The sequence below is a fragment of the Alexandromys fortis genome, unplaced genomic scaffold (genome assembly GCF_014885135.2).
Source record: "Alexandromys fortis isolate MF-2015 unplaced genomic scaffold, M_Fortis_MF-2015_v1.1 scaffold_81, whole genome shotgun sequence".
Taxonomy (NCBI): domain Eukaryota; kingdom Metazoa; phylum Chordata; class Mammalia; order Rodentia; family Cricetidae; genus Alexandromys; species Alexandromys fortis.
In genome coordinates this window covers 3,352,101-3,378,195 of record NW_026067960.1, presented here as the reverse complement: position 1 = coordinate 3,378,195, position 26,095 = coordinate 3,352,101, and the positions used below count along the sequence as shown (strand labels likewise).

The following is a 26,095-nucleotide window of genomic DNA, read 5'->3' as shown; positions in this document are numbered from 1 at the left end:
TAAAGGTGTGAGCCACCACCGCCTGTCCCAGGAAGACTTTAATACACAGGATGCTCAGGCTGGAGAGACAAGCTCAGTGGCTAAGCCCTTTGTACGGTTCTTTCAAAGGGCCCGAGTTTGGTTGCTAACAGCCCAGTCTGATGTTTCACAAAAACTTGTAACTCCAGCCCTAAGAGATCTGATTCCTTCTTCTGGCCTCATTAGGCACCGCACTCACGTGTCTACACACAAACACAACTAAAAATAAAGGTATTTTTTAAAATACCCAAAGTGCCAGGCATGGTGGCCCACGCCTTTAATTCCAGCACTCAACTGGCAGAGGCAGGAGTTCCAGACAGCCAGGGCCACCTAGTGAGAGCCTCATTCGAAAACAAAACAAAAACACATGAGCAACTGTCAATGCGATCGCCGCTAACCGGCTGGGCCACTCACTAGCCCTCCAGCCTCTGTCTTTTTGAGCTTTAATGTTTACTTATCATCAACACCCAGTCTGTTGGGAGGATTCCTCCGTCTAATCGTACTGTCCAGTGACTGCAAACAGCAAACCCTCCTTAGGCGCCGGTGGACACTTTATCCCGAGCCCGGCCGCCCGCTGTCCCTGCTTACCTTCTCGACCTTCTTCGGCCCCTTCACCAGCTCGTGCCTCTTGGGGATTGTTCCTCCGTCGCAACCCATCCTAAGGCCGGAGTCAGAGCCTCAGCAAAAACCAAAACCAGAGACCGCCGCTTCCGGGGTCTCTGCCGAAACCGTAGACACTTCCGGCGCTCCTCGAGGACGCAAAAGCCGTCGCGCCGCAACGGGGGCGGGGCCACTGCACGCATCCACTCCACGATCCAGGAGTCCCTGGCTCAGCAGCGGTTGCTATGGGAACGTTGCCCGGAGTTGGGCGTGGCTTCAGGGCCGTACGCCGGCGCGTCCTCGGGAATGCGCCCACTTCCGGCTGTGGGCGGGCCTTTTGTCTTCCCAGCGGCTCCGGGGCTTTTTCTGGGTCCCGGCAGCTGGGAGGCACTAGGTGAGGCGGGAACGCCAAACAACACCTTCACTGTTGGCTCCGAGGCCTGCGGCCCTGGACCCTGAGCATTTTGCACACCAGGGCGAGCTTTGCTGTGAGACTAAGGAGGAGATGGGCGGAATCTGTCCAGTTAGCTTTCATGTATTTTAAGTCCAGACTTTTTTTTTTTTTTTTTAAAGACCTATGTGGGTCTGCATGTGTGCTTGTGAACCACGTGAGTCCGGGTGCCCGTGGAGGCCAGAAAAAGGGCTGGATCTCTCTGGACTGGAGTTCCGGATGGTTGTGAGCTGCTGGGGTGCCGGGAACCAATCCAGCGTCCACTCACAGAACAGCAAGCCCTCTTAGCCACTGAACCATCTCTGCATCCTGTATCCAGGTTTTTAAGGGCAAAGTCTGGGGCTCCAGCGTCACCAACAAGCTAAGCTTAGCCACCCATCCCATTGTGCCCGTGAAAGAAGAGATTAGTGACGGCAAAGGCAGAGGAAGGGATAATTCAGGTTGGCCATATTGGGAAGAGGACAAATCAAGGGTTCAGCCACAACCCAGCCTGTATGCGGGGTGCGGGTATGAGCTGTAGGCCTAGAGGAACAACAGGGGTGAAAGGCACGTATAAACCGTCCTGGGCAGTTGTGGTCCCCTTGATTTCTGTTGGCCAGTCTGAAGTCCCCCTGCTTGAGGTGAACAGGTAGTCTCAGAAGAACCGTTTCTTCTGTGCTTTCGCCCTCATTAGGGGAGTGGTCTGTCCGCTGGGGCTCTGTTGTTCCTAGCATCCTAGGTGGCTATAGGCCCAGAACTGCCTTATGTCTGTGCCTTCAATCTTGTGAGTTGAATTCAAGGCTAGCCTGAGCCTCCATGGCATGTACTAGGACCAGCCTAGGCTACAGAGTGAGACCTTGTCTCGAAAAAAAATCTAAGGACTGTGGATATATCTCAGTGGTAGACCATGTTTTTCTAATATGTCATAAATACATATGTGTGTGTGTATGTATGTATGTATGTATGTATGTATGTATACACACACACACACACAATAGAAAGGGACAATACCAAACACCCAGGACTTGGGTATGGACTTTTCAAGGTGGGGGAGTCACACTTAGGTGTCTAACCATCTGATTTTGTGACTTCTGAAGTTACATAACGCAAAGGATGCAGCTTGCAGCAAAGTTCTGAGATCAAGTGAAGTCTACAGGTTAGGTACAAAATAATGAGCGGGCTCACTCAGTTTCCCATCGTGGGGTGCATTGTCCAGGTTCAGGGATAGGAGTAGCGTACTAATACAGAGAGACCCAAGACTCACAAGCATCCTGCCCTTGAGGAAGCAGAGTAGTGCTGGTGGTTGGAAGAAAGGTGGAACTCCCTACACGCCAAGGGTGACCTTGAATTTGTGACCCTCCAGCCTCCACCTCTTCGGTGCTGGGATTATAGGTGTGCTCCACCACAGCCAGCTTGTGCTGTGCTGGCATGGTGCCCCAGGCGCTGTGTGTGTTAGGCAGGCACTCTACCCAATTCAGAATGTCCTCAGTATTTTTATTGTTTTTAACACTCCTAGTATTTTTGTTGTTTGTTTGTTTGTTTGAGACAAGGTCTCCCTCTGTGCCCTTGGCTGGCCTGGAACTCATGGAGATGCCTGCCTCTGCCCCCTAAGTCCTGGGATTTAAGGCGTGTGCAACTATGCCTGGCTCAATGTACTTATTTAACAGATCTCTTTTAAAAGGAATGTAGTTTCTGTAGGCAATCTCCTTTTTTCTTCCTTCCCTCCCTCCTCCTACCTCCTTTTCCTCCTCTCCCTTCTCCACCTCCCTCCTCTCTTCCTTCTCCCCTTTTTCTTTGAGACAGGGGCTGTGTAGCCCTGGCTGGTCTTGAACTCACGGAGATCTGTCTGCAAGCAGTCGTGATTTAGTCAGTTATGTTGTGTTTCTCTCAGTCTGTGGGAAATGCGAATTGACCCTAGGTAAGAGTTTCCTCCGCTTCCTGTGTTTCTTTATATTTTCCTTTCTAGCCAGGCTATGGTGGCACACTCCTTTAATCCCAGCCCTGCAGGAGGCAGAGGCAGGCAGATCTCTGAGTTTGACACTAGCCTGGTCTACAGAGCAAGTTCTAGGACAGCCAAAGCTACACAGAGAAACCCTGTCTCCAAACAAAAACAACAAAAAAAGTTTTTTTTCCTTTCTGTCCTGCCTAAAAAAAAATTATATATTAGAATTTTCAAAAGTTTTTTTTAAATATTTATTATGTATACAATATTCTGTCTGTGTGTGTGCCTGCAGGCCAGAAGAGGGCACCAGACCTCATTACAGATGGTTGTGAGCCACCATGTGGTTGCTGGGAATTGAACTTAGGACCGCAAGCAATGCTCTTAACCACTGAGCCATCTCTCCAGCCCCTCAAAAGTTTTTAAAATTTCTTTTTACTTTATGTGTATGAATGTTTTGCCAGCATGTATGTGTGTAGGCTACAGCTCATGTGTGTAGGCCAGAGAACAATTTACAGGAGATGGTTCTATTCTCCCACCATACAGATCCTGTGAATTGAGCACAGGCTTGGCAGGAAGCACCTTATCCACTGATCCGTCTCAGCCACTGGCCCAAGAAGGTGTTTTCTACATATTACCTGTTTGGGGAATGATCCATGCCTGCAATCCTAGCACTTGGGAAGATGGTAGTGTTGAAGCTAGTCTGGGCTCCGCAGCAAGACCATCTCTCAGAAAAAGAACGTATTTACACCAAAGCGAATACACAACTCCCCAGTGCTTGTCACACTGAGCAATCTCTCAGGTGGGCCTCACCACTTCCATCCTCTTGGTGAACCGAACTTAATCGAGGCCAAGTTGCTCTCTCCACCGCCCACCGTTTCCTTTCCTTTTTTGTGGAGGAAATGCTGCAGAATGTTGGGTATTAGAAACACTTGGTTGTCAAGACGTTGCCAAAAGCCAACAAAGTGTGTCTGGTTCTAAAGCTCCTGGGCCGTCCTCTGAAGTCAACCCGGGGAGGCTTGCTCCCATGATGACCGCTGTCTGTGCTCAAAGGGAAAGGCACTCACAGCTGTGAGCAATAGTTCTCATGAGTCTGTACACAACGTGCTTGCTCTCTGTGGACAAGGATTTTCTTTGCTTGCCTACTTGCTAGGATCTCATAGCCCAGGCCTGCCTCAAAGTCCGTAGTAGTTGGAGATGACCTTGAAATCCCCACCCGAGTGTTGGGATAACAGGAGTGTGCCAGCACTGTCTATGAGGTTCTGGGGCTGGCACTCAGGGCCTCCTTCCTGCATGCTAAGCACACACTCTACCAACTGACCCACATCCCTCAACAACAGTTCTTGGTTTGAACATAACTGAGAAATTTAAAAATATGAAAAGCAGCACCGGGCCACAAGCTGCTAGACTGTCTGTCACTGGGGAGGGGCTGGGTTCAAGTTTGTGAGGCGTTAGGGCAGCGCTGAGCCAAGGAAGCAGTGCAAATGGAGACAGTCATATCAATGAGTAAGGAAACCAGTATTTCCGCAGCAAGAAGTGTTTTATACCCTTTGATTCCCTGCAGCATTTCCTGCCTCCAGCTGCATCCATCCCTGCATCTAGCTGCATCCCCGACCTCACTGGAAGATAACTTCTAATGGGTGTCTTCCATTTCTGCACATCTGAGCAGATCGCATGACATTTTATTCTAAATTATCTTTCCAAGGATGCTGTGGCTGAGAACCTTGGAAGATAAAAATAAGATAAAGAGTATGGGACAGGTTTTTTTTGGTCAAAAATGCATCTATCTATCTATCTGTCTATCAGTAGTTAGATACCTATTATTTTTTGAGATGTGTTGCCCTGGCTGGCCTGTAACTTGCTATATTTACACTTGCTATTTATACTAGGCTGATGTCAAATTCACAGAAATATCTATCAGATATATCTATAAATGGATGTATCTGTATCAATACTTATATTGATAGATACAGGTATACTTTTGAAAATCGAGACAGTCTCAGCACATAGCCCTGGTTGTACTCAGCCTGCAGCAATCCTCATGTCTCTGCCTCCCAAATGCCAGCTGCTGGAAATCAGATAAATATGGTGACTCCGAGACACAGCTCCACTGGCTATGTCAGGATCTGTTGTAAGAGTTGGGGCATTCCTAAGCTAAGAGCTCCCCTCTGCATTACCCCCTGGGGCTGGAGGGACATGGATCAGTCAGTGGACGGCGTGAAAGTGAGTGCAGTTGCTTTGGTGCTGTGAGTCCTTGTCTCTGTGCACGTGTAGGTCTGTGCAGCATGCCTGCCTGCCGTGCTTAGGAGAGTCAGCTGTTAAGAGTGACCATTGATTGGCACATGGGAACTTGGAATTGGGAAGGCTTTTCACCACGCTCAGAATGGCTAAACATGGCTTTCTGCACCTAAGCTATACTTTCAGTGAGATTCAGGCATTGGCTGAATCTGCTTTCCCCCTGGAAGCCTGGATATATGGAATATATATATGAGCCCCTCTGGTTGGCAACGCCCTATGTATGGTGCTACAGTTTGTGGCGTGATCTTGGCTTTTGGAAGCTTGTTCCTGGCACCCATGCATCTGACCCCTACAGTCTCTTCCCTGTCACAGAAATGAATCACAGTGCTGGGCAGTGGTGGCACACACCTTAATCCAGCACTCGGGCAGAGGCAGGAGGATCTCTGTGAGTTTGAGGCCAGCCTGGCCTACAGAGTGAGTTCCAAGGTTGCACAGAGATCCTTAGCTGTAGGTTGTCTCGAGAGCCCAACATGTAAGACAGAGTGGTCACAACTTTCACACCCATAGCAGGATCCTAGCAGGTGAGACCCTGTTGTTCAGGGTTTGATGTGTGACCCTCCGAGCTGAGTCCAAGTCTCCCATGTTTTAGGGTAATGAGACTAAGTGAAAACAGCAGCCTGCTCTAGGCAGTGGCTGTTAGCTTGCTTGAGTCCACCTGCTCTCTCCACTCTTTCTCCTGCTCCCATTTGTTCCCCTGTTACTTCTGTTTGTTTGTTTGTGTTTGTTTGTTTTGTTTTGTTTTGTTTTTTGAGACAGGGTTTCTCTGTGGCTTTGGAGCCTGTCCTGGAACTAGCTCTTGTAGACCAGGCTGGCCTCGAACTACAGAGATCCTCCTGCCTCTGCCTCCTGAGTGCTGGGATTAAAGGCATGTGCCACTACCACCCGGCTCCTGTTTTGTTCTCTTGAGAGAGGGGCTCATGTAGCCCAGGCTGGCCTTGAACTTCTGATCTTCCTACCTACCTTCCAAGTGTTTTGGAATTGCAGACATGCACTGCTACACCTGGCTCTACATGCAACATTTTTTTAAAACAAGATTTTATTATTTATGTTGATGTGTATGTGTGTGCTGCATGGGTGCTCTCAGAGGCTAGAGGACATTGGATCTCCTGAAGTTGTGGTTTCAGGCAGTTAATACCTGAGGGAGGTATTAAGATTTGAACTCTGGTCCTCTGGAAGAAAAGAAATTGCTCTCTGGCCACTACATCCAGTATTCTAAAAGGGATTTATTTTTATTCTATGTGTATGAGTGTTTGCATGTATGACTATGTAAGGACATGTTTATATGTACATGTATATATTATACCACTTTCATGCTTGCTGCCTGAGGAGGACAGACGAGGTTGTCAGATCCCTTGGAACTTGAGTTACAGATGGTTGTGAGCCACCAAGTGGATATTGGGAACCAAACCAGGGTCTTCTCTTAACCACTGCGCCCTCTCTCTAGTCCCTACCGTCTCTATGTTAAAAGTGCCCACCACATGTACAAATGATAGAAGTTGGCCTTGGCACACTGCAGGAGACACAGCCTGAAGATGCTTTGTGAAGGTGTCATGTGACAATGGAGACAGGGATCTTCCCATGGAGTGAAGGATAAGGTAACCATGGTGACATGAATTGAAAGGCTGAGCTTCAAGGAAAGAAAGGAAGTGGTTTGCATGAGGGGCGCTGGGTAACACCTCCATGGCTGTGAACAGTGTGGGTGTCATCTCATGCCACATCTTCCTGCCCCCCCCAGACACACAAAATGATGGTTTTGCTTTCCAGTCCAGGCTGACATATACAGACTTGCACACACTCCTGCAGCTGCATTCAAAGAGGAGACATTTTCAATAAACTCTTCACTTTGATCCCAGTGCTCGGAAGACGTGGCTCAGAGACTTTTCCAAGGAAGGACTGCTGCGAGGGTGCTTCTGGGTTTTTATTTTTAAGTTACAGTTTAGTTTTTTTTTTTTGTGTGTGTGTGGATATTTAAAGACAGTTATCAGGAGTCGGTTCTCTCCTTTCACCACATGGGGCCCTGGAGTAGAACTCAGGCCATCAGGATTGGCAGTAGGTGCCTTTACTTCCTGAGCCATCTCCCAGGACCTTGAAAATGTGTTTAGACCCATGATTCCAGATAAATAATATAAGACTTGAGACTAGTGAAATATAAACTAATAATCTAACTGAGCTGTGGAACTGACTGACACATATATAACATAGAAAATAAGTTAGTAGGGAACCCAACAGAACACAACAGTCATCTTTGGGGTGAGGTAACATAGCCAAAATACATTTGGGGGGACTCGGGGGTCAATCTTAGTGGCAGAGTACATGCTTAGCATGCATGGAACCCTAGATTCTCTAGCAACACACACACGCACGCACAATTTGTATACATCTCACAGTATTAATTCAAAACTAACTGATAAAAAAGACAAACTGTCATTACTTTGGGGGGGCTTTTTAAAAAAATAAACAGGTTCTCTCTATATAGCCCTCTTTGTCTTGGAACTTATGCCTGGCCTGGCTTCTGTGGCTTCTGCCTCCCAAGTGCTGGACTTAAAGACAGGCACCAGCAATCCCTGCAGGTCACCACATTTTCTGATGAACGCAACAGAAATGAATCTGTTGAAAATAAGTTCCTCTATCCCATTTCCCCAACTTTCCTTTCTCTTCAGCAGCGGACAGACTACAGACCTTTCTTTGTCTCTTCATCTGCCTTTCCGATCAGACTGACTCTGAGGGCAGAACCTCTGATACCTGCTGTCACTTCAGTCCCCTTACCGCGACCTTAGGTGCTGCCTAAATAAATAAGTGTAGAATGACTGTAAACCGCACACACATTTGACCGGCACAAAACATGGCTTCTACAATGCCACTCCCGCTGTTGGTGCTGTGCACCTTGGCACAGTGAGTTCAACATCGCAAGGTTGTCACCTGACTTGTCACCTGCCTCTGCTTGACCTCTTTGTGGTCAACTGGTGTCCTCTGGAGACTCAGCCACTTACTAATACCAGCTCCGAGGGCTGTGGCTGTTTGAACCCATGTGACTGGCTTTTCCACAGGACAGAGACACCAGCTGTAGGTGCGGAGCTAGCCAGGAGTTGACCTCTCTAGGAGGTGTTAGAAACGGCTTCATTCCAATGTCTCTCTGAATTTCCGAGTGTGATGCTCTAGTTTCTCCACCTCTGTCTGGAGGCAGCCCAGGGCACTGGGGCTCGGGTACTTAATCACCGCGTTCTTGGTGGCCAGCGCCAGGTCCTTGAGCAGTCCACACAGGTGACTGCTGCCATGCAGGATCTCGTTGCGTTCATCCTTGTCCTGGGTCTCCTTGCACAGTGTGTCCACGAGCTTCTGCCCAACTGTGATGACCAGCTTGCTCTGAGTGATGAAGACCTCAGGGGGCTGGCTGTTGCTCAGGCTGCTGGTAAAGACGCCGATGGCTTTGAAGAGTGCTCCGAAATAGAGCCTGCAGTGCTCGGACAGGTGGATCTTCCTGTCTGCATCCTGCCGATTGGGAGCAGGAGAGGGAAGAGAGCTAGGGCTCTAGAGGAGAGGAAGGAGAGAATACGTAAGGGCTAGGACCATCCGCAGGCTGCAGCTGTCACTCTTCTCCTGTGTGGGTTCCATTTGCAAGAACCCTTGTAAGAAAAAGGTTTGCTAAGGAAATCCAGAGCTGGCCAATGCCAATGTTTTCAAAGCACTGCTCGGCATGCAACTGTGTGTTCTTGTATTATAGGTGGCAGCACTGTTCGGCATGCAACTGTGTATTCTTGTGTTACAGATCAAAGTGTGTCTGTGCATGCTGTTTTATCCAACCAGCTCTGTAAACCGTAAGAAACACTTTCTAAGGAACGCATTGATAAAGATAAATCTGCAACTTTCAAATGTTCAAGAAGTGGGGGAACTGGGTGTTTATCCCCACTCTTTGGAGGTGGAGACAGGAAGATTGCCAGCTCAAGACTGGCCTGACCAATGTGGTGAGGCAGACATTGTATCATGAGCATCTTGGCTTGAAAATATCAAGTGTAGGCAAACTTAAAATGTAGTGATGCTTTACCTGGGGCAAGGATGGGGAGGAAGCTATCGTTATTTCTTTCTTTCTTTCTTTCTTTCTTTCTTTCTTTCTTTCTTTCTTTCTTTCTTTTCTTTTCTTTCTTTCTTTCTTTTTTTTTAGGATTTATTTATTTATTATGTATACAACATTCTGCCTCCATGTATGCCTGCACGCCAGAAGAGGGCACCAGATCTCTTTATAGATGGTTGTGAGCCACCTTGTGGTTGCTGGGAATTGAACTCAGGACCTCTAGGAAGAGCAGTCAGTGCTCTTAACCACTGAGCCATCTCTCCAGCCCCCTATCATTATTTCTTAATGAGGAACCGCTTCAGGCAGTTAGTGGGCAGGAGTCCTGGGGTGCTGAGTGGGGCATCCCATATATGGAGCCCTGTCTCCCAGAGCCAACAAGGACGCCCTGTTAGTGTGAAGCAGCCCTGTCAGATGTGGCTCCTGGACTTGACTTGCATCACTTGCGAGGGATGCAAAACCAAGGCCAAGTGCTAGGTGAGCTCTGAGAAGGCAGACACCCTGTCCAAGTCAGTGGACACCTCTGTCCTCCTTTGCTCTCTCCAATACCCCAGTTGTTGATCCGGTTTACTGCAACTCTACAGTTTCTATAACTTTCACTTCTCTTGCCTTTCAACATTGGCTGGCTTCTTACTTGGTTTTTAAATGGACTCGTTGCCTGTGTGTGTGTGTGTGTGTGTGTGTGTGTGTGTGTTGAAATTATGCACATATACAGATATTGACTGTGCACATGCATTCAGAAGCCAAAACATGGTGTCCAGTTTCTTCCCCAGTCTTCCTCTGTCTTATTGCCTTGAGATAGGTCTCTCACAGAACCAGAAGGTCCCCATCTTGACTAGGCTGACTAGTTAGTGAGCTCCCAGAATCTGCCTGTCTCTACCCACTGCCTCCCAATACTGGGGTTACACGCACATGGTAGTCAGCCATGCCTGGCTTTTTTATATGGGTTCCAGGGTTTTGAACTCAGGTCTGCACAGCAAGTACTCTTACCTACCTGGCCATCTCTCTAGTCCTGGATTCATTGTTCATACTTTAATTAATTTAGAGAAAACATTTAAAGTTGGTAAGTGGAAAACTGCTTTCTGCCACAAATAGAAGACAGCCAAGAAGAACAAAGAGTGATAAAATCTCTGGTTTAAAAGACACTGATCAAGTGTCAAAGATACTATGAAGAAGCATTAACACTCCCCCTCAAATGGTTTACTGTAATTATCAAAACATGAAAGGGTTGCCAGGCTGAGTGCAGCTCACTGGACTTTGCCTGTCTTGCACAGAGCCCTAGATTCAGTTCCAAAGACAAAGACAGGAGGGAAGGAAAGAGAAAATTCTTTCAGGGCTTGTGACAGTGTTCTTTCCCTGATGCTGCTTAGGGGTGCGTGCTCCACCCGGGTGCCCAGGATCCCTCCATTACCCGCTTGGGTGCCCAGGGTCCCTCCATTACCCACCCGGGTGCCCAGGGTCCCTCCATTACCCACCCGGGTGCCCAGGGTCCCTCCATCACTAAGGAGAGCAGGAGGCAGATGGATGTCACTAACATGGACTAGGCTATAACTCTACATTTTCATAGACCACGGAGAGTTCTCCGGGGCAAATCATATTCATCAGAGCCACGGAGAGCATGAGGGCTTACCGTGGCATGGAAATCTTTATTTTCATCCGACCTTTGTTCCAAGATAGGCTCTCCTTTCTCTTGTGGGTTAGGTGGCTTCTGAAAAAATTAAATCTTCAGATTACTAATTTGACTAGCTTTCACAATGCTATGCCTGTTTAAGCTCACCTTTTTGTTTCATTGTTATGGTTGGTGGTTTTTATGCCCCCTCCCCACCCCCAAGATCTTGCCATGTAGCCTAGATTGGCCTGGAACTCACCACCTCCTCCCCAGCTTCCTGAGTACAGAGGTTACAAGCGTGCACCACGGTGCCCCACTTAAATTTACTTTTAAACGGGAGGTTCTGTTCATGCTTCTGCCTATGGATGCATTCATTGGCATTGGCAACAAAGGGCTGGATTCTGCCTGCCAATGTATCCTGATAAAGTGGAAATTAAAACCAGCCAACTTTCTAGAATATGTCAACTCTCCTCGATCAGCCATGCACTTCAGAAGAACCTGGGAAGTGACAACTGTCTGCTGTCACAGTGACTTGCTGGGCCTCTGCAGTCTGATAGTCCCTGGACTCAAGGGTCTCCTTGTGGGTCCAAAGGCAGTCAGCCAGAGAAGTGTTTGTTGGAGTCCCTGGAGCAGCAGGCTGGTCAGTCCAGCATCAGGGAGAATGTGTGTTTCCCTCCTGTGACTCTGAGAAACGCATCGACAATGACAACCTAGAAATGCGGAGAAACCTGGCAGGTAGCAGCACAGGTCTGTGACTTCAGCATCATGGGAGATGTGCTGGGTAGTTTTATGTCAACATAACACAAGCTAGAGTCATGGGACGGGAGGGAACCCAATTGAGAAAATGTCCTCATAAGATCAGGCTGTAGGCAAGCCTATAGGATGTTTTCTTAACTAGTAATTGATGTGGGAGGGCCCTGCCCATTGTAGTGGGCCACCCCTGGGCTGAAGGTCCTGGGTTCTGTAAGAAAGCAGACTGAGCAAGCCATGTGGAGCAAGCCAGGTGCCTTCCCTGCTTGAGTTCCTGTCCTGACTTCCTTCAGTGATGGACTATGATGTGGAAGTGTAAGCCAAATAAAGTCCTCCCCAACTTGATTTTGGTCATGGTGTTTTATTATAACAGTAGCAATAACCCTAACTAGGAAAGGAGGCTAAGGCAGGAGGGGCCCAAGTTCAAAGCCTGCTTGGGCAATTTAGGGCCATCCTTTCCAAAATAAAGAGTAGAAAATTTAATGATTTCAGTCATGGTGGCAAACGCCTTTAAACCCAGCCTTCGGGAGGCAGAGAGGGAGAGGTGGAGGTAGCTCTCTGAGTTCTAGACCAAGACTACACAGTGAGACCCTGTCATAAACAAACAAACAAACAAACCAAAAGAACAACAATAAAAACAAGACGGAGAATGGCAGAGGCAGACAGAACACTACATGCACACACATACAGGGGCCTGGGAGATGGTTCAATGAGGTGCTTTGCAAGGACAAGCACCTGGTTCAACCACTGGAACCCTTGGGAAAAGTTGGGTGTGGTGGCACAAGCTTGTCACTCCAGTGCTAGGGAGGCAGAGGAAGGCGGCTCCCTAGGCCCCGCTTTCCAGCTATCCTAGCCTACTGCGCCACTTCCAGGTCAGCGGGAGACACTGAGGAAAAGCAGCCAGGGTTGTCCTCTGGCCTCCACACACACGTACAGGTGCACACTTCCACGTGCACACATTCCAGGCATCTCCCTCTCTGGTGACCATTTCAGGAAACAAATGAGGCTCCCTGGTGTACTATTTGTCACCCGAACTCACCTGTCCACAGACAGTCACTCTGCTTTTCTTTACTAGCTGAAGGCAGTGTTCATTTGACTGGGTTTCTCTTTGGGGAGGTTGGATGCATCTTTCGCACTTTGGCTCCGTCTCTCCTTTCTCACAGTTCTGTTTAAAAAGGAGCCTCCCGTTGGCAATGACAATGGAGGTAAATCTCTTGACATCTTCTGGAACCATCCTCGTCACCATGACAAACCTCTCCAGGTCATCCAGGTTGTTTTGGATTTTGTCTGTCACGAGAACATCAAGGGGCCAGTTGCAGCGGTCTAGGTTCCCCTTTGCATCCAGCAGAATCTGGTAGGAACCCGAGATTATTAGAAGCTGATCTCTAATCCTAGCCTGAAGCTGGCTGTCCGTAAGACTGCCAGCAGTCCCACCAACCCCTTGGGCAAAATCCAGAAACTCTCTTAAGGATTCTTCGATGTGGTCCGCGGCCCTGCGGATCATGTGGATGTTGCTCTCCAAGGAGTCTTTGAACCTCCAAGTCCTGCTTACGTAGAGCAGCAGGCCCGCTGCAGAACTGGCCACTTTGTGCTGCAGGGCCATTGCCGTCTCTTTGGCAAAATCCACGTCCATCCACAGCTCTTTCGCAGAGTCCTCGGAGGAGGTGCTGGGGGAGGAGTCCACGGACACGGAGGAGCACGAAGACACCATACTTGCTCTGCTGTCTGAGCTGGCAACCGATAATTGGTCTGAGTCAGGAGTCAGGGAATTTGGCTGTCTGGAGATCCAGGGGATAGTCTCTGGAACCTCTTTGACTTCCTCCAGCTCCTTCCCAGCCTGAGACACACCGTGTGTGGCTTTCGGGGTGTCATAGATGTTGGGCTTGGTGTTCTGTTGCTCCACTCTGGGAATGAGAAACCCGGAAGGGACATTGTAGCTGCTGACCGCATCCGAGGGAAGTGAGTCTCTGGGTGCTGGGACAGCGTAGGAAGGCTCTTCTGGGGGGCTGCTTTTCTTCTGCACTCTGCTGTCCGGCTGTGGGGAGAGAGTCACAGCTCCGGTGCGCACAGCAGATGGGCATCCTGGGTTGGCACTAGACCCCAACTCTCTGGTGAAGCTGGTCAGAGAAGCATTTCTGATGTCGGCCTTTCCCAGCAACACTGGAGCATTGTTCCTCCACTCTGGTTGCTGAGGGCTGGATAACGTGTTGTAGCCACCACCTTGTCTGAAGGCAGCTGTTGGTGTCAGCACAACCCTCTGGCCCTGAGGAAAAACCACACGAAGCTGTCCGGGTTAGTAGCAATCGCAAGAGTTTGAAAGGGTCTTTACACCTGAGTGGCACTCTTGCTCAGGTTCCTTCAGTGTCCCCCCACTGCTCTTGTCACTCAAGGTCCCTCACAGCCTGACCTCACCTCCTTCTGAATCTCCTTTCTTTCCACAGCCCATCTTTGTCTGTCCCCACTCCTGCATGTCGGTGGTGGTTTGAATGAGAATGGCCTTCATAGGCTCCTATGTTAGAATGCTTGGTTCCCAGTTGGAGAACGGGTCTGAGAGGATTAGGCGTGGCCTTGTCAAAAGAGATGAGTCACAAGGGCAGACTTTGCTTCAGAAGCCTCCTACCACCCCTGTGCTCTCTGCTTATTGTTCAAGATCTGAGCTTTCAGCTGTTCCCGCTGCCATCATGGATTCTAACCTCTGGAGCCATAACCCCAGTTAAATGCTCCATTTTATAAGTTACCTTGGTCACGGTGGTCTCATCACAGCAAAGGGAACTAATACAGCATCCCCTTCCCATGTTGGTTTTCTCTCCATAGTTCAGAACCCTCCCTCATACCCCCTTGTTTAACGTCCCAGTTGCTCCCTCTGCTCCTCATGGCCTCTGTAACCTTTTCTCTCACATCTCACGAACTTCCGCCTCACCCACTACGCTGCTACGATGCAGCAGTGTTGGAAGATCTCCCGAATCCCACACTCCCTCAACGGGACCACGCTTGTGGGACACATCTGGTCGAGTGCAATGACAAATGCCCCCCCCACGAGGGACCTCAAATGATGTTCCTCTGCACAAAGGTGACACGTGCTTTGAGACAACACACCAATGCGATCCCTCACAAGACGTCATTCTCTAGCACCTGCTGAGCTTCTCTCTGTGGCTTATACCAATTAGCTCACAGAATATTCCAGAATGTGCAGTAAGAATGGAGGCATGGGAAAGTTAAATGACCTAACCATTCTCTCTCTCTGTCTCCCCACCTCCATAGGTCAGAGATGTACACTGGGAATCTTCTTCTATTGTTCTTCCCCTTGGATTTCGAGACAGGGTGTCTCACTGAACCTAAAACTCAATAGATTTGCTGGCCCATCATCTCTAGCAATCCTCCTGCCTCCACCTTCCCAACTCTGGGACTACTGGCTTGTGCTCAGCATTTAAAATATTGTATGTATGTGGGTGTTCATCCCGCATGTATGTATACCATGTGCACATCTGCCACTCGTGGAGTCTGGGAAAGAGCACCAGATTCCCTGGGACTGGAGTTATAGACTCCAGCGAGCCGTTGTGTCGATGCTGGGAACTTGGGACCTCAGGAAGAACAGCCAGTGGCTCTTTGCCAACTCTCCAACTCCACTTTTTAGAAAGAATGTGAGCTCAGGAGATCCAAACTCAGTTCCTCGCAGTTGCAAGGCGAGCTCTTACCAACAGAGCCATTGCTACAGCCCACTGCCCTAGTCCTGGATAGCAGGGCAAGGAGGCATTGGAGCTTGTTACAGGACTCTGAACCTGCCTTTTAGTCAAGTGCTACAATGTGAATCTGGAATGTTCCTTGATACTGAGGGCTTGTCCTTAGCATGAGCTGCTGTTAGAAGGTGAACAGCTCCTTTGGAAGCTGGAGCCTAGCAGAAGGAAGTTGAGTCACTGGGGCTGTGACCTTGAAGGAATACTAGAACTCCAACCCTCTCTTCTCTCTCTTTGTTCCCTTGCCTTCATAGAGCAAGCATCTCGTTTCTCCATGTGCTCTCTCGCAGAGGTGCACTGCACCACAGTTTTCAAAGCAACCAACAACCAATCATGAGCTCTGAAACTGTGAACCGAAGTAAACCTTCCCTCTCCATAAGTTGCTTATCTCGGGTATCTCATCAGAGCAGCAGAAAGATGGCAATTCATCTAGCTAATAAAGTTTTCCCAGAGGATGCTTAGTCGCCTAGCTCCCCGTCCCCTGTCCGTTCATACTCCCACTTGCCTGGCTGGCGGAAGAGTGGAGCGCCGTCTTCTGGGAGCTGGTGGGTATGTCGTAGCACTGCTCTCTCTCTAGATTCTAGGGAAAGACCGCAAAGAAGGGCAACTTTTGAGTTCTCTTTTCAAAGGGTTTCCCACACAAACTCCACAAGTTCAGTGTTTGCCAATGAAAGACACAAAGCCCTGAACACTTTGGGGCTTAAAGTCACAGTTCTTTGTTACGTTATGATAGCTGTGCTCAGCCACCAACTTGAACCCCCTCAGTTTTTTTTTTTAACCAAAATCAATTCTGTCTCTCTGTCTCTATCGCTCTGTCTCTACCGCTCTGTCTCTGTCTCTCTATGTCTCTCTCTTTTGCTGAGGAACCTGCCCTCAGCAGGTCAGGTACCGAAGAGGTGTGGAGTCGGCACAACTGCATGCACACACAGAAAACTTTTCTGAGGGTCAAAGCTTAATTTTTCATTTTAGTTTTTTCTCTGTCTGCTCCTACTGGTTTTTTCTCTGTTCTCTTCTTTTACTCTGTTGCTTTCCTCTTCCTCCTTCTTCTCTGACATCCTCCTCCATCCTCCCTGACGCTCTCCTCTGTCCTCCCTGACGCTCTCCTCCGTCCTCCCTGACGTTCTCCTCCGTCCTCCCTGACGCTCTCCTCCGTCCTCCCTGACGCTCTCCTCCGTCCTCCCTGACGCTCTCCTCCGTCCTCCCTGACGTTCTCCTCCATCCTCCCTGACGCTCTCCTCTGTCCTCCCTGATGTTCTCCTTCTCCATCTTCCCTGATGTTCGCTTTCTACCTCTCTTATTTCTCTTCTCTCTTCTATGATCCTAAGGCAAAGATTTCTATGCAAGAAAAGATAACCTTTACAACTAAAAGTTACATATTTTCCAAAAACAAATTAAAATCTTTGCAGAGGAAGAAATTACATTATGATCACATGATTAAGTCACATGTTTTTCTTAGACATCCACAAGTAAACATTTTCCTTTGTATTAATTTTCCCACCATAATATCGTCACCCCAAAGCAATGATTCTTTTAAAATTAATTAACAAAGATTTAAGCAAGCCAAGAATATTACAGTCAGTTCCTTTTGTACTGGCAGGCAGCTGTTTGCAATTACAAAGAAAAGATCAATTATTTTATGATTTATCTCAAAGGGTAATCTTATAAAAAAATCACAAATATAAACTTTTATATATATAAAAAAGTCATTTCTACTTTAAGTCCTCAAAGTGCACACCCATTCACCAATAGTTTTTTTTTTTTTCTTAAATCATACCAGAAAGCTGAGGACAAAAATGGGTACAAGAAATTAATTATTGCTTTTGGTCACCAACCCATCTTTAGCAAGAGTCAGTCAGTAATAACAGGCTGCCTTTGTTCTTGCCCCTGACCTCAACGAGTCCCTTGCTCAACTATCAGAAGTGTTGCCTTTCTAAACTATAAATTGTTCCTTGAAATTTTCTGCCTCGAAGCCATTAACCAAAACATCTTAAACTAACTTTGCTAACGATCACATCTCTGAATTCTTTCTAAAGGTGGTCGCTGAATCATCTGTCTGTTTCAGCAGCAATGCCTGGAGAAAAGCCAATCACTTTCATTAGAAGTGCCCGTGGCGCTGCCCGGTGAGGGACAGGAAACCCCTTAGAGTTTCCATACAGCTCAGAGGTTATGAGGGACTTGGTGGCTGTGAGGGCCATAAGCAGGGCCATGCTCAACAACAGCATGAAATGGAGTCCTGGAACTCTGCTTCTCCAAGACACCCCATTGTGTTGATGCTGACCGGCCTGCTTGCTGCTCCTCTTCAATGGCTCCCGACTCTCTCCCCACCCCCGTGTGTGTGAGTGTGTGCGCACGTGGTTGTGCGTGTGTCTAAGCACGGGCACCTTCTCAGCTCAAGGTGTGGGGGTGGGGTGGAGGAGGGCTACAAGCACAGACATGTCCTAGCAGCCACCCAAATAAACCCTGGAAGCTCATCTTCAGGAAGTCAGCACTGTGAATGAAGAAAACCACAACGGTAAATGACTTGGGGAACTCAGACGGGGCACCAAACCTTAGGGTGTGGAAGGGTGCAGAGAAGCTTACCTTCAGGGTTGAGGAGATCCGGCTCTGGACAGGAACGTCGTACACCTGGGAAGGCAGAGTCGGCAACGAGGCCCTTGCAGGTCTGGGAAGCATGTGGAGGGTCTTGGAGAGAAAAAGAGTGGAGTCAAGATTCCCAAGGTCATGGTCAAAGTCGTCTTCTAAACAATGAAGACAGCCATGCGTGTTAGCTGTCACCAGCAGGCAGGTCCATCCTGAGACCCATGGGCTGAGGAGAGATATGAATGTAGCCCAAAACTGAATTCTAACTTTATGTAAAATATTCTAAGATTTTTTTTTTTGGCAAGCTTTAAAGACTTGATGGAACAGTTTCTGAGCAAGAACTCTATAAATGGCGATGTCATGTCACGATGTCAAAAGACCTGCTGGAGGCTAGGAGGACCGGGACGCTACAGGGAGAAACCATGGTTATGGACATGTCTCCCGTACAAGGTGGGCCATCGTGCCTGTGTCAGAGTCCCCTGGGAAGTGTGTTAGAATACGGATTCTTGGTGTGCATATCTGATGAATGTGAGTGCGGGGGTGGGGGTTGGCGCAGGAGCCTGTAGCGGGGACAAGCTTGCCTCATGATTGGAGGCCAGGCTTGAATACCCTATGAAGGCAAGGATGACCTTAAATCCCTGATCTTCCTGTCTCTACAGCACACAGACTAGGATTACAGGCACGTACCACACTACACCCAGCTTTATTGTACTCTGGGGACCAACCCTTGGGCTTACTCAGGACTTCATGTATGTTAGACAGGCACTCACTGACGGAGCAACACTTCCTGCCATGTTTTATTTTAATAGGATAAAGCATACTGGGTGCCATGACATACAGTACACAGAAAAGGAAACAGGATTTGTCATATCAGGCCCATAGGTTGAGGACGAAGGACAGGCAAGAGAATTCCAAATAAATTTGCTGAAAACCCAAAGGGAGATGAACCACCTAGCTAGGTCCTAAGGAACCCGGCACTGTGTAGAGTTCTTTCCGAGTTAGATCACTGCGGGTAGGGGGTTCAGGATTTAATGTGGAGATCAAGGGACAACCCAGGCTGAGGAGCAGCTTCTGAGAACTGGGCAAGGGTCTCTTTATTCATCATTGTATTCGTCACCCAGCCTGGGGATGACACCAGTTAAGCATGCCTTGGGTTTGGTTTTGGTGAATGGAGGCACACAGCTCTAGATGGTAGTAGACATGAACACTCTCCTGGCTGTCTCTCAGCTGCAGTCACAAGCATGGATAAAGCAGCTGTGAAGCCATACAGCTTGTGTCTCTCCAAAGACACACTGCAGCTGTTGAGAATCAAACCTCTGTTTGAAAACTGCATTCTTCTTCACAAGGGACACAGTTCCATTAAAATTGTGGGCCCTCAGGAGCAGGACTTCCTGAAGTACTATCCTAAAAAGGAAACACCCGTTGGTACCTGGAAACCGAAGTCCCCCACATGGAGGGGCAGACTCCTCACAAGCTTGGATAAGAGGGGGGACTCTCACATCCCACCTGTCTCCACTTTGTGGTTCTCAGGGATAGACCTTACAGCCCAGGCCTGGGCTGGCTCTTTGGGCTATCCAACACAGCTACTGTTGCCCCACCTAAAGTCCACCTTTCCCTCAGCTTGTACTTTAGAAACTGCTTGTAGGGGCGTCACCAGCATCCCAGGTTCAGCAACCTTCTGCGCTCTAGCTGGGGAGGTGGCTCTGTCAGTAAAGTACTTGCTTTGCAAACATGAAGACCTGAGTTCAATCCCCTGAACCTGCATGAAAATAGCCGGGATGGTGGCACCCACTTGTGATCCTAGTACTGGGGAGCTGGTGATCCCTAGTCTCACTGCCTCTCCAGCTTAGCAGAATGGACAAGTTCCAAGCCAGTGAGAGACCTTGTCTCAAAAAAACAAAAACAAAATAAAGCAACAACAGAAAGGAGGCAGGCAGGGAAGGTGGCTCACCCATTGGGTAACGGCGCTAACAGCCAAGCCTGATGGTTTGAGTTCAGTCCCTGGAACTCACACAGCGAGGGGAGAGAACTGACTCCGATAAGTGGAATTCTGACCTTCATATATGTGCTGTGGCAAGCATGTGCCCCCAATAAGTGTAGCTGTGGTTTTTATTTTGTTTCAAGAAAGGTCTCACTATATAGCCCCGGCTGGCCTAGAACTTGCTATGTAGACCAGTCTGGGTGGCCTCAAGCCCGCAGGGTCTACTTGTATCTACCTCCCCAGGGGTGGATTAATGACATGTTCTACCATGCTGTTTAAATGCTACCATAAAATAGCAAGGTGGACAACTTGAGGTTGACCTCTGACTACCGTATGTATATACACACATGTCCATCCATACATGTGTATGCACACCCATAAACACCCCCACACATGCACACATATACACACATATTAGAAAAATCAAGTCTGGAGGTGGTGAGTTTGAATCCAGCCTGGTCTACTGAGTGAGTTCCAATTCAGCAAGGACTAAACAGAGAAAGAGAGAGAGAGAGAGAGAGAGAGAGAGAGAGAGAGAGAGAGAGAGAGAGAGAGAGAGAGAGAGAGAGAGAGGAAGAAGAAGAGGAAGAGAGAAAAGAAAAATCAAACCCTGTTTCTGTCCCTGGTCTTAGGCTGATTGGCCCAGGACCAAACTCATCAACAGTTTAATTGCACCCCTCCTTTTCCAAGCCCTTCCTTGCCTATTTTGTGCAAATAGTTGACTTTGTGGGTCACAAGTGACTGTGGGAGTCACCTACAGTTCACCCAGGGACTTTCCTGTGTGTGCCACTTCAGAAATGTGCCCCTTCTTGGGAAAGTGTTAAGTTAGATGCAGTCAATTAAGGAACAAGCCAAGAACTGTAGTTTCCAAAGCCTCGCAGGGATGGGAAGTAATTCCAAGTGAGTATCGCAGAAAATCTGTCCCTTTACACTTGAAATACCAACGTGGCCGTTCTCAGAATGGAAGTCTGTTCTGCATGTGGTTTCTGTGTGTTTCAAGCCAGGCTTCCACATTAAATAAAGGAAGCTGGAATGAAAAGTAAAACAAAAACTCAGAAGAGTGGTTTCCTGGGTGAAGCTGCAGGAGGAAGACATGCGGGCTTCTGGAAGCTGTTTTGGTTTCGCTAGTGTGCACACTAGTAACTGAGCTGTACCTCCAGGACCTGAAGGTGACAAAAGGACAAAAACTCAGCGGAAAGAGTCGCTTTGGGGTCAGCGCAATAGCCCCGTGGGTAAAGGTGCTTGCTGCCAAATTTGATGACCTGGTTCGATTTCTAGGATTCCCTGGATGAAGCGAGAGAACCAACTTCCACAAATTGTCCTCTGACCTCCACAAACATAAATAAATGTAATAAAAAAGAACTTTCCTATATAACTGATGAAATATGTTTAAAAATAATTTCAGCCAGGCTCACATAAAGAGGGCCACACGGAGAGCAGAGATGTTGAGGATTAAGGTCAGGTGGACAGATAGACACAGACTGACTTGAAAACATCAGTTTCTGCCCTGGGCTCACATATGGCTCATCAGCATGGGCCATTTGACCTTGCTTGGAATCCTCTTGTGTAGGATGGAGGACCATTCTAATCCAAAGGCCCTCAGAGGCTTCAGATACACTGACTCTGGCACATAGACGAAAGGCTCACGACAACTTGAGAGGCGTGCTGTGCTGTGCTCCAGCCATCTTGGTGTCTAACTCTGGGCCACTCTGAATCCTGGAGCTGGCACTGGTACAAAGAAGCCGTGAAAGGCTTTGCTCCAGCTGTGGCTTGAGTCTGCAGACTGCAGTGGACACAGCTCAAAGGGCCGGGTTTCCCTAATCCTACCTGTGACTGTCCTTGGTTGGAAGATGTTTTCTGGACAGCCTCAGACTCAGGGATAAATGGCAGATGCCTGAGCCCCAAAGACATCCATGCCTGCTTCCCTGTGGACCAGACTATTCTTGGAGTGCCTGGCTCTTCCTTTTGGGGATAGAGGAAATTATATAGAATCTCCTAAGGGTACAGTTAGGGGCTCACCTTAGACGTCGTCAGTCTGATGTGTCCCCAACACAGGGACAAGGGACAGAGGGTGCTGGAGACCTCCTACTGTTCTGGATTGATAGTAGCTGCCTTTGAAGTCAAAGGAGCCAGGACTCCAGCCCCTTCAGAGGAGGAGAGGGAAGAGGAGGAAGAAAAGGAGGGAGAAAAGAAGAAAGAGAAAGAAAAGGAGGAAGAGAAAGAAAAGGAGGAGGAGAAAGAAAAGGAGGAGGAAGCCAGAATATAGTTAGGACAAAGAGGGAACCTAAAGGAGAGAAGGCAGGGACATTCCTTGGGTATTTTCTGTGGTCCCTGGAGAACTTGCTCAGGGACAGAGGACCCGAGTTCCCCTTCAGTCACTGTGGTTTCTCTTGGTCACCACAGGGGCCTCCCAGAAGGATGTACACTGCTGACAGGCCTCAAGGACAGACCTTCCTTGCACACACAGCACCCATCCTCTGAGTTAAGTTGCAATGTGAACTTCGCGTTCCCTCACATTGTGTCAGTTTCCAGGGGGACAGTGGAGCCTGGACCTGTGCTGGGCACTGGGGAGGCTTGTCATCAGTGGCCATCAGTGGGCGTCAGTGGGTATCAGTGAGCATCAGTGGGCAACAGTGGGCATCAGTGGGCATCTCTGGGCATCAGTGGGCAACAGCGGGCATCAGTGGGTGTCAGTGGGCGTCAGTGGGCATCTGTGGGCATCAGTGGGCAACAGCGGGCAACAGTGGGCATCAGTGGGTGTCAGTGAGCATCAGTGGGTATTAGTGGGTGTCAGTGGGCATCAGTGGGCATCATTGGGTGTCAGTGGTCGTCAGTGGGTGTCAGTGAGCATCAGTGGGTGTCAGTGAGCATCAGTGGGTGTCAGTGAGCATCAGTGGGTGTCAGTGAGCATCAGTGGGCATCAGTGGGGGTGTCAGTGAGCATCAGCAGGCATCAGTGGGCAACAGCGGGTATCAGTGGGCATCACATATGCTATCCTTTTGAGGAGGGTCAGACAGACCTTTACCTTTTTTTTTTTTAACATTTTAGTAGTTTTGGAAGGAAATTCAAATTCAAACTGGCCGGCATGACGTCTTTTCCGCATTTTAATGACTTATATCATTGCACACACATGGGTGTCATCGTGCACTTGTGGAGGTCAAGGGGCAATGTGCCAAATCTTTCCCTCATGTGGGTTCTGGACACCAAACTCAGGTCACCAGGCTTCTTTTTTGGTAGGAACCTTTACCTGATAGACCCTGTCTGTGCCCCTTATGACTTATTCTTAAAGAGACAGGCAGAGCCCCTCCTGAGTCAGCCATCCAGACAGCTGCTGGGTGCTGAATGGAGACTGGGAAAGAGAGTCAGAGCCCGCCTTGCGGCCAGTGGTAGGAGGCTCACACTGTATCCCCTTGCTGTCTGCAGCCAGTGCCTGTGTGTGACAACTGTTTGTGCTGCCTGGCAGCTTAGGGAGTTGAGGAATCTGAAGTATTCACATTTTGAAAGGATTAGTGTCCTGTTCCAGGCACTGCTGGAAGCTGGAGAGGAGGGAGTTGAGGTGTGAGAGAGTTCTGGGGTCCTGTTCCACCCCCATGTCAGAGGCAGCGGTGTTTCTCTGCTCATTTCTCTAAGACAACTGTTGGCTGCATGGCCAAGGGCAGTGTGTCATGGGGTAGACTGCCAAGTTTCAGATGTTAGAGGATGCCTACAGTCCTTGAACCCCGAGGCCAGTGAGCTTTTGTTTGTTGTTTGTGAGACAGGGCTTCAGGTAGCAAAAGCTGGTCTCAAACTCACTCTATAGCTGAGATTGGCCCTGAACTCCTGGTCCTCTTGCCTCCATCTCCTGAGTGCTGGGGTACGGTGGTGCTCCACTGGGCCTGGTTTGTGCAGTGTTTGGGATAGACCCAGGGCTTCAAGAATGCTAGGTAAGCACCACACCAATCAAGCTTCAGCCCCAGGCAACCTGTACTGTATTCTTAAAGTCCTGGGAAGGCCAGGGTTGTGGGACTAACACCACATCATCGTTCTCCTTTTTTCTTTTAATTATCCTCTCCTTACTTAAGATCCCAATATTGTGACCATAGTTACCAAGCTCCTTCCACTGCTTGCAGAATTCACAGGTGCCACATGTGTCCCATGGACACCCATCAGTTCCTGATCTGTTTGCTCATGAAATGTTGATTGCTGACCTGCCTCATGCTAGGTGCTGGGAAACATGGGACAGAATAAAACAAAGGTCCCTGCTCATTACCTTGTTTAATTTTCTCTTTTCTCAATTCTGCTTCCTGAGGAGAACTACTTGTGTGGGTTCTAGGTCTTTCCAGCTCATATGCGCACAATGCATGCGTGCACACGCGCTTACACACACACACTTGTATACAATAGCACATACACATGTATACCTGCATGCACGAACACATTCACACTACACGTATACACACACCACATGTGCACCTGTGTACACACACACACATGATACATACACATACCTGTATACAACAACACATAAACATGTATCCTTGTATGCACGAACACATACACATTAAACAATACACACATGTGCACCTGCATATACATACACACACGATACACACACATACATAATTTTGTTGTTTTTTTTTTTTGTTTGTTTGTTTCTTTGTTATCTTGCCTAGTCTTTGGTTAAAGGGTTCTGTTTTCCTTTTTAGAACAACTGCATAGAAACAATCCATTTCTTATTTCTATGTAGTTGTTTGCCACTGTGACAGGGACAAAAGACGGTTTTCTTGGGCAGGGGGTGGGGGTGGGGTATGAATGAATCAGTAGATAGACACACTTGCCACCAAGCCTGTGAACCTGAGTTTGAGCCCTGGGACCTGCAAACGGAGGAAGGGAGAGGACCAGCTCCTGAAAGTGTCCTGTGGTTTGCACACATGGGCCGTGGCCCAGGCACGCTCAATAAAATGAGTGAGAGTGGGAAAAAACTTTCAAAAGTGTTGTAACTGACCTTCTCCCATGCAAACACTTGGGGACCTCCAGGTTTTCCCTAGCACCAGAGAGACCACACCGCCTCCCCATCTCCTGGCACCAGTGTGACCACACCCCTCCAGATCTCCTGGCACCAGAGTGACCACACACACTTCTGATCTCCTGGCACCAGTGTGACCACACACCCCTTCCTGATCTTCCAGAATCAGTGTGACCATACCCCCTCCCGATCTCCTGGCACCAGTGTGACCACACCACCCCCATCTCTATTTGTCTTCTTGTGTTGTTCCTACAGCAATTTTAGAAGTAAATTGTGGAGACTGATGCATGCCTTGAATGCAGTGAGAAGTGCTTTGCCTTTGACATGCTGTGAATTAACTCGTCACTTGTCTTTCTTATTCCTAGTGGTTTCTGTGGTGTGGGGTAGCCCACAGGCTCCTAAACACACCTCAGTGGGCCTTCAACTGACAGCACAGGGTGGCCAGTCTTGGTGAGCCTGGGCAGGCGCAGGGATGCTGAGTGTGAATGAAATGGGTCGAGCCTTAGCCATGCTCGACAGGGCTCTGAGGTCCTGTCTTGCACATTTGATCTGATCAATGGCAATGACGGGGGTGTATCGACACCCCTGGGTATCACGTACCCTTTACTGTGCTTTCCTTGGAGACAAACTCACCTGCTTGGGGAAGGTCAGAGTCTTTTCACAGATGATCCTGGCACTGGAAGGTGAGGCAGGCAATTCGTAGACTTGAGCAGTAGCTGGAGGCGGCCCCTCCACCCAGCTCTTCATCTGCTCATACACGGGCCCCGGGGGTGGTGGGCAGAACAAGCTGGGCACCTGATAGAGCGCCACTGAGCTGGTGAGATCTGTGTCCAGGCCACTAAGGAGGCCTCTGTCTGCAGGGTTCTCTTTGAGGACTTGGAGGCGGTTGGCGGGAGCCAGGCCTTGCCTCCCGTGGAGCAGACATTTCCACCAGCCTTCGCTTTCTGGCACGTTCTGCTCCACAATGGTCAGGATGTCCCCTCTGGAGAAAGCCAGCTCATCGGAGCAATCAGGATGGTTGTCGTAAAGCGCCCTGGCCAACAGGGTCTGGGGGGAGAGAATGAATGTGTGGTCACCGTAGCTGT

The 26,095-nt window shown here is 48.8% G+C and overlaps 2 protein-coding genes across 2 annotated transcripts in view; both read right to left on the bottom strand.

Annotated features, from left to right (window-relative positions):
- Positions 1-760, bottom strand: part of Rtf2 (replication termination factor 2) — a 29,903-nt gene extending 29,143 nt beyond the window's left edge. The window contains exon 1 of the mRNA XM_050152919.1: positions 607-760. Coding sequence (XP_050008876.1) covers positions 607-675 — 69 coding nt within the window. The 5' untranslated portion in view covers positions 676-760. The remainder of the gene's footprint in view (positions 1-606) is intronic.
- A 6,491-nt stretch (positions 761-7,251) lies between these two features.
- The window catches only part of Cass4 (Cas scaffold protein family member 4), a 39,225-nt gene continuing 20,381 nt past the window's right edge, over positions 7,252-26,095 (bottom strand). The window contains exons 2-7 of the mRNA XM_050152923.1: positions 25,644-26,057; positions 18,025-18,126; positions 15,950-16,024; positions 12,750-13,973; positions 10,982-11,059; positions 7,252-8,813 (exon numbers count right to left, since the gene is read on the bottom strand). Of these exons, the coding sequence (XP_050008880.1) occupies positions 8,403-8,813; positions 10,982-11,059; positions 12,750-13,973; positions 15,950-16,024; positions 18,025-18,126; positions 25,644-26,057 (2,304 nt within the window). The 3' untranslated portion in view covers positions 7,252-8,402. The remainder of the gene's footprint in view (positions 8,814-10,981; positions 11,060-12,749; positions 13,974-15,949; positions 16,025-18,024; positions 18,127-25,643; positions 26,058-26,095) is intronic.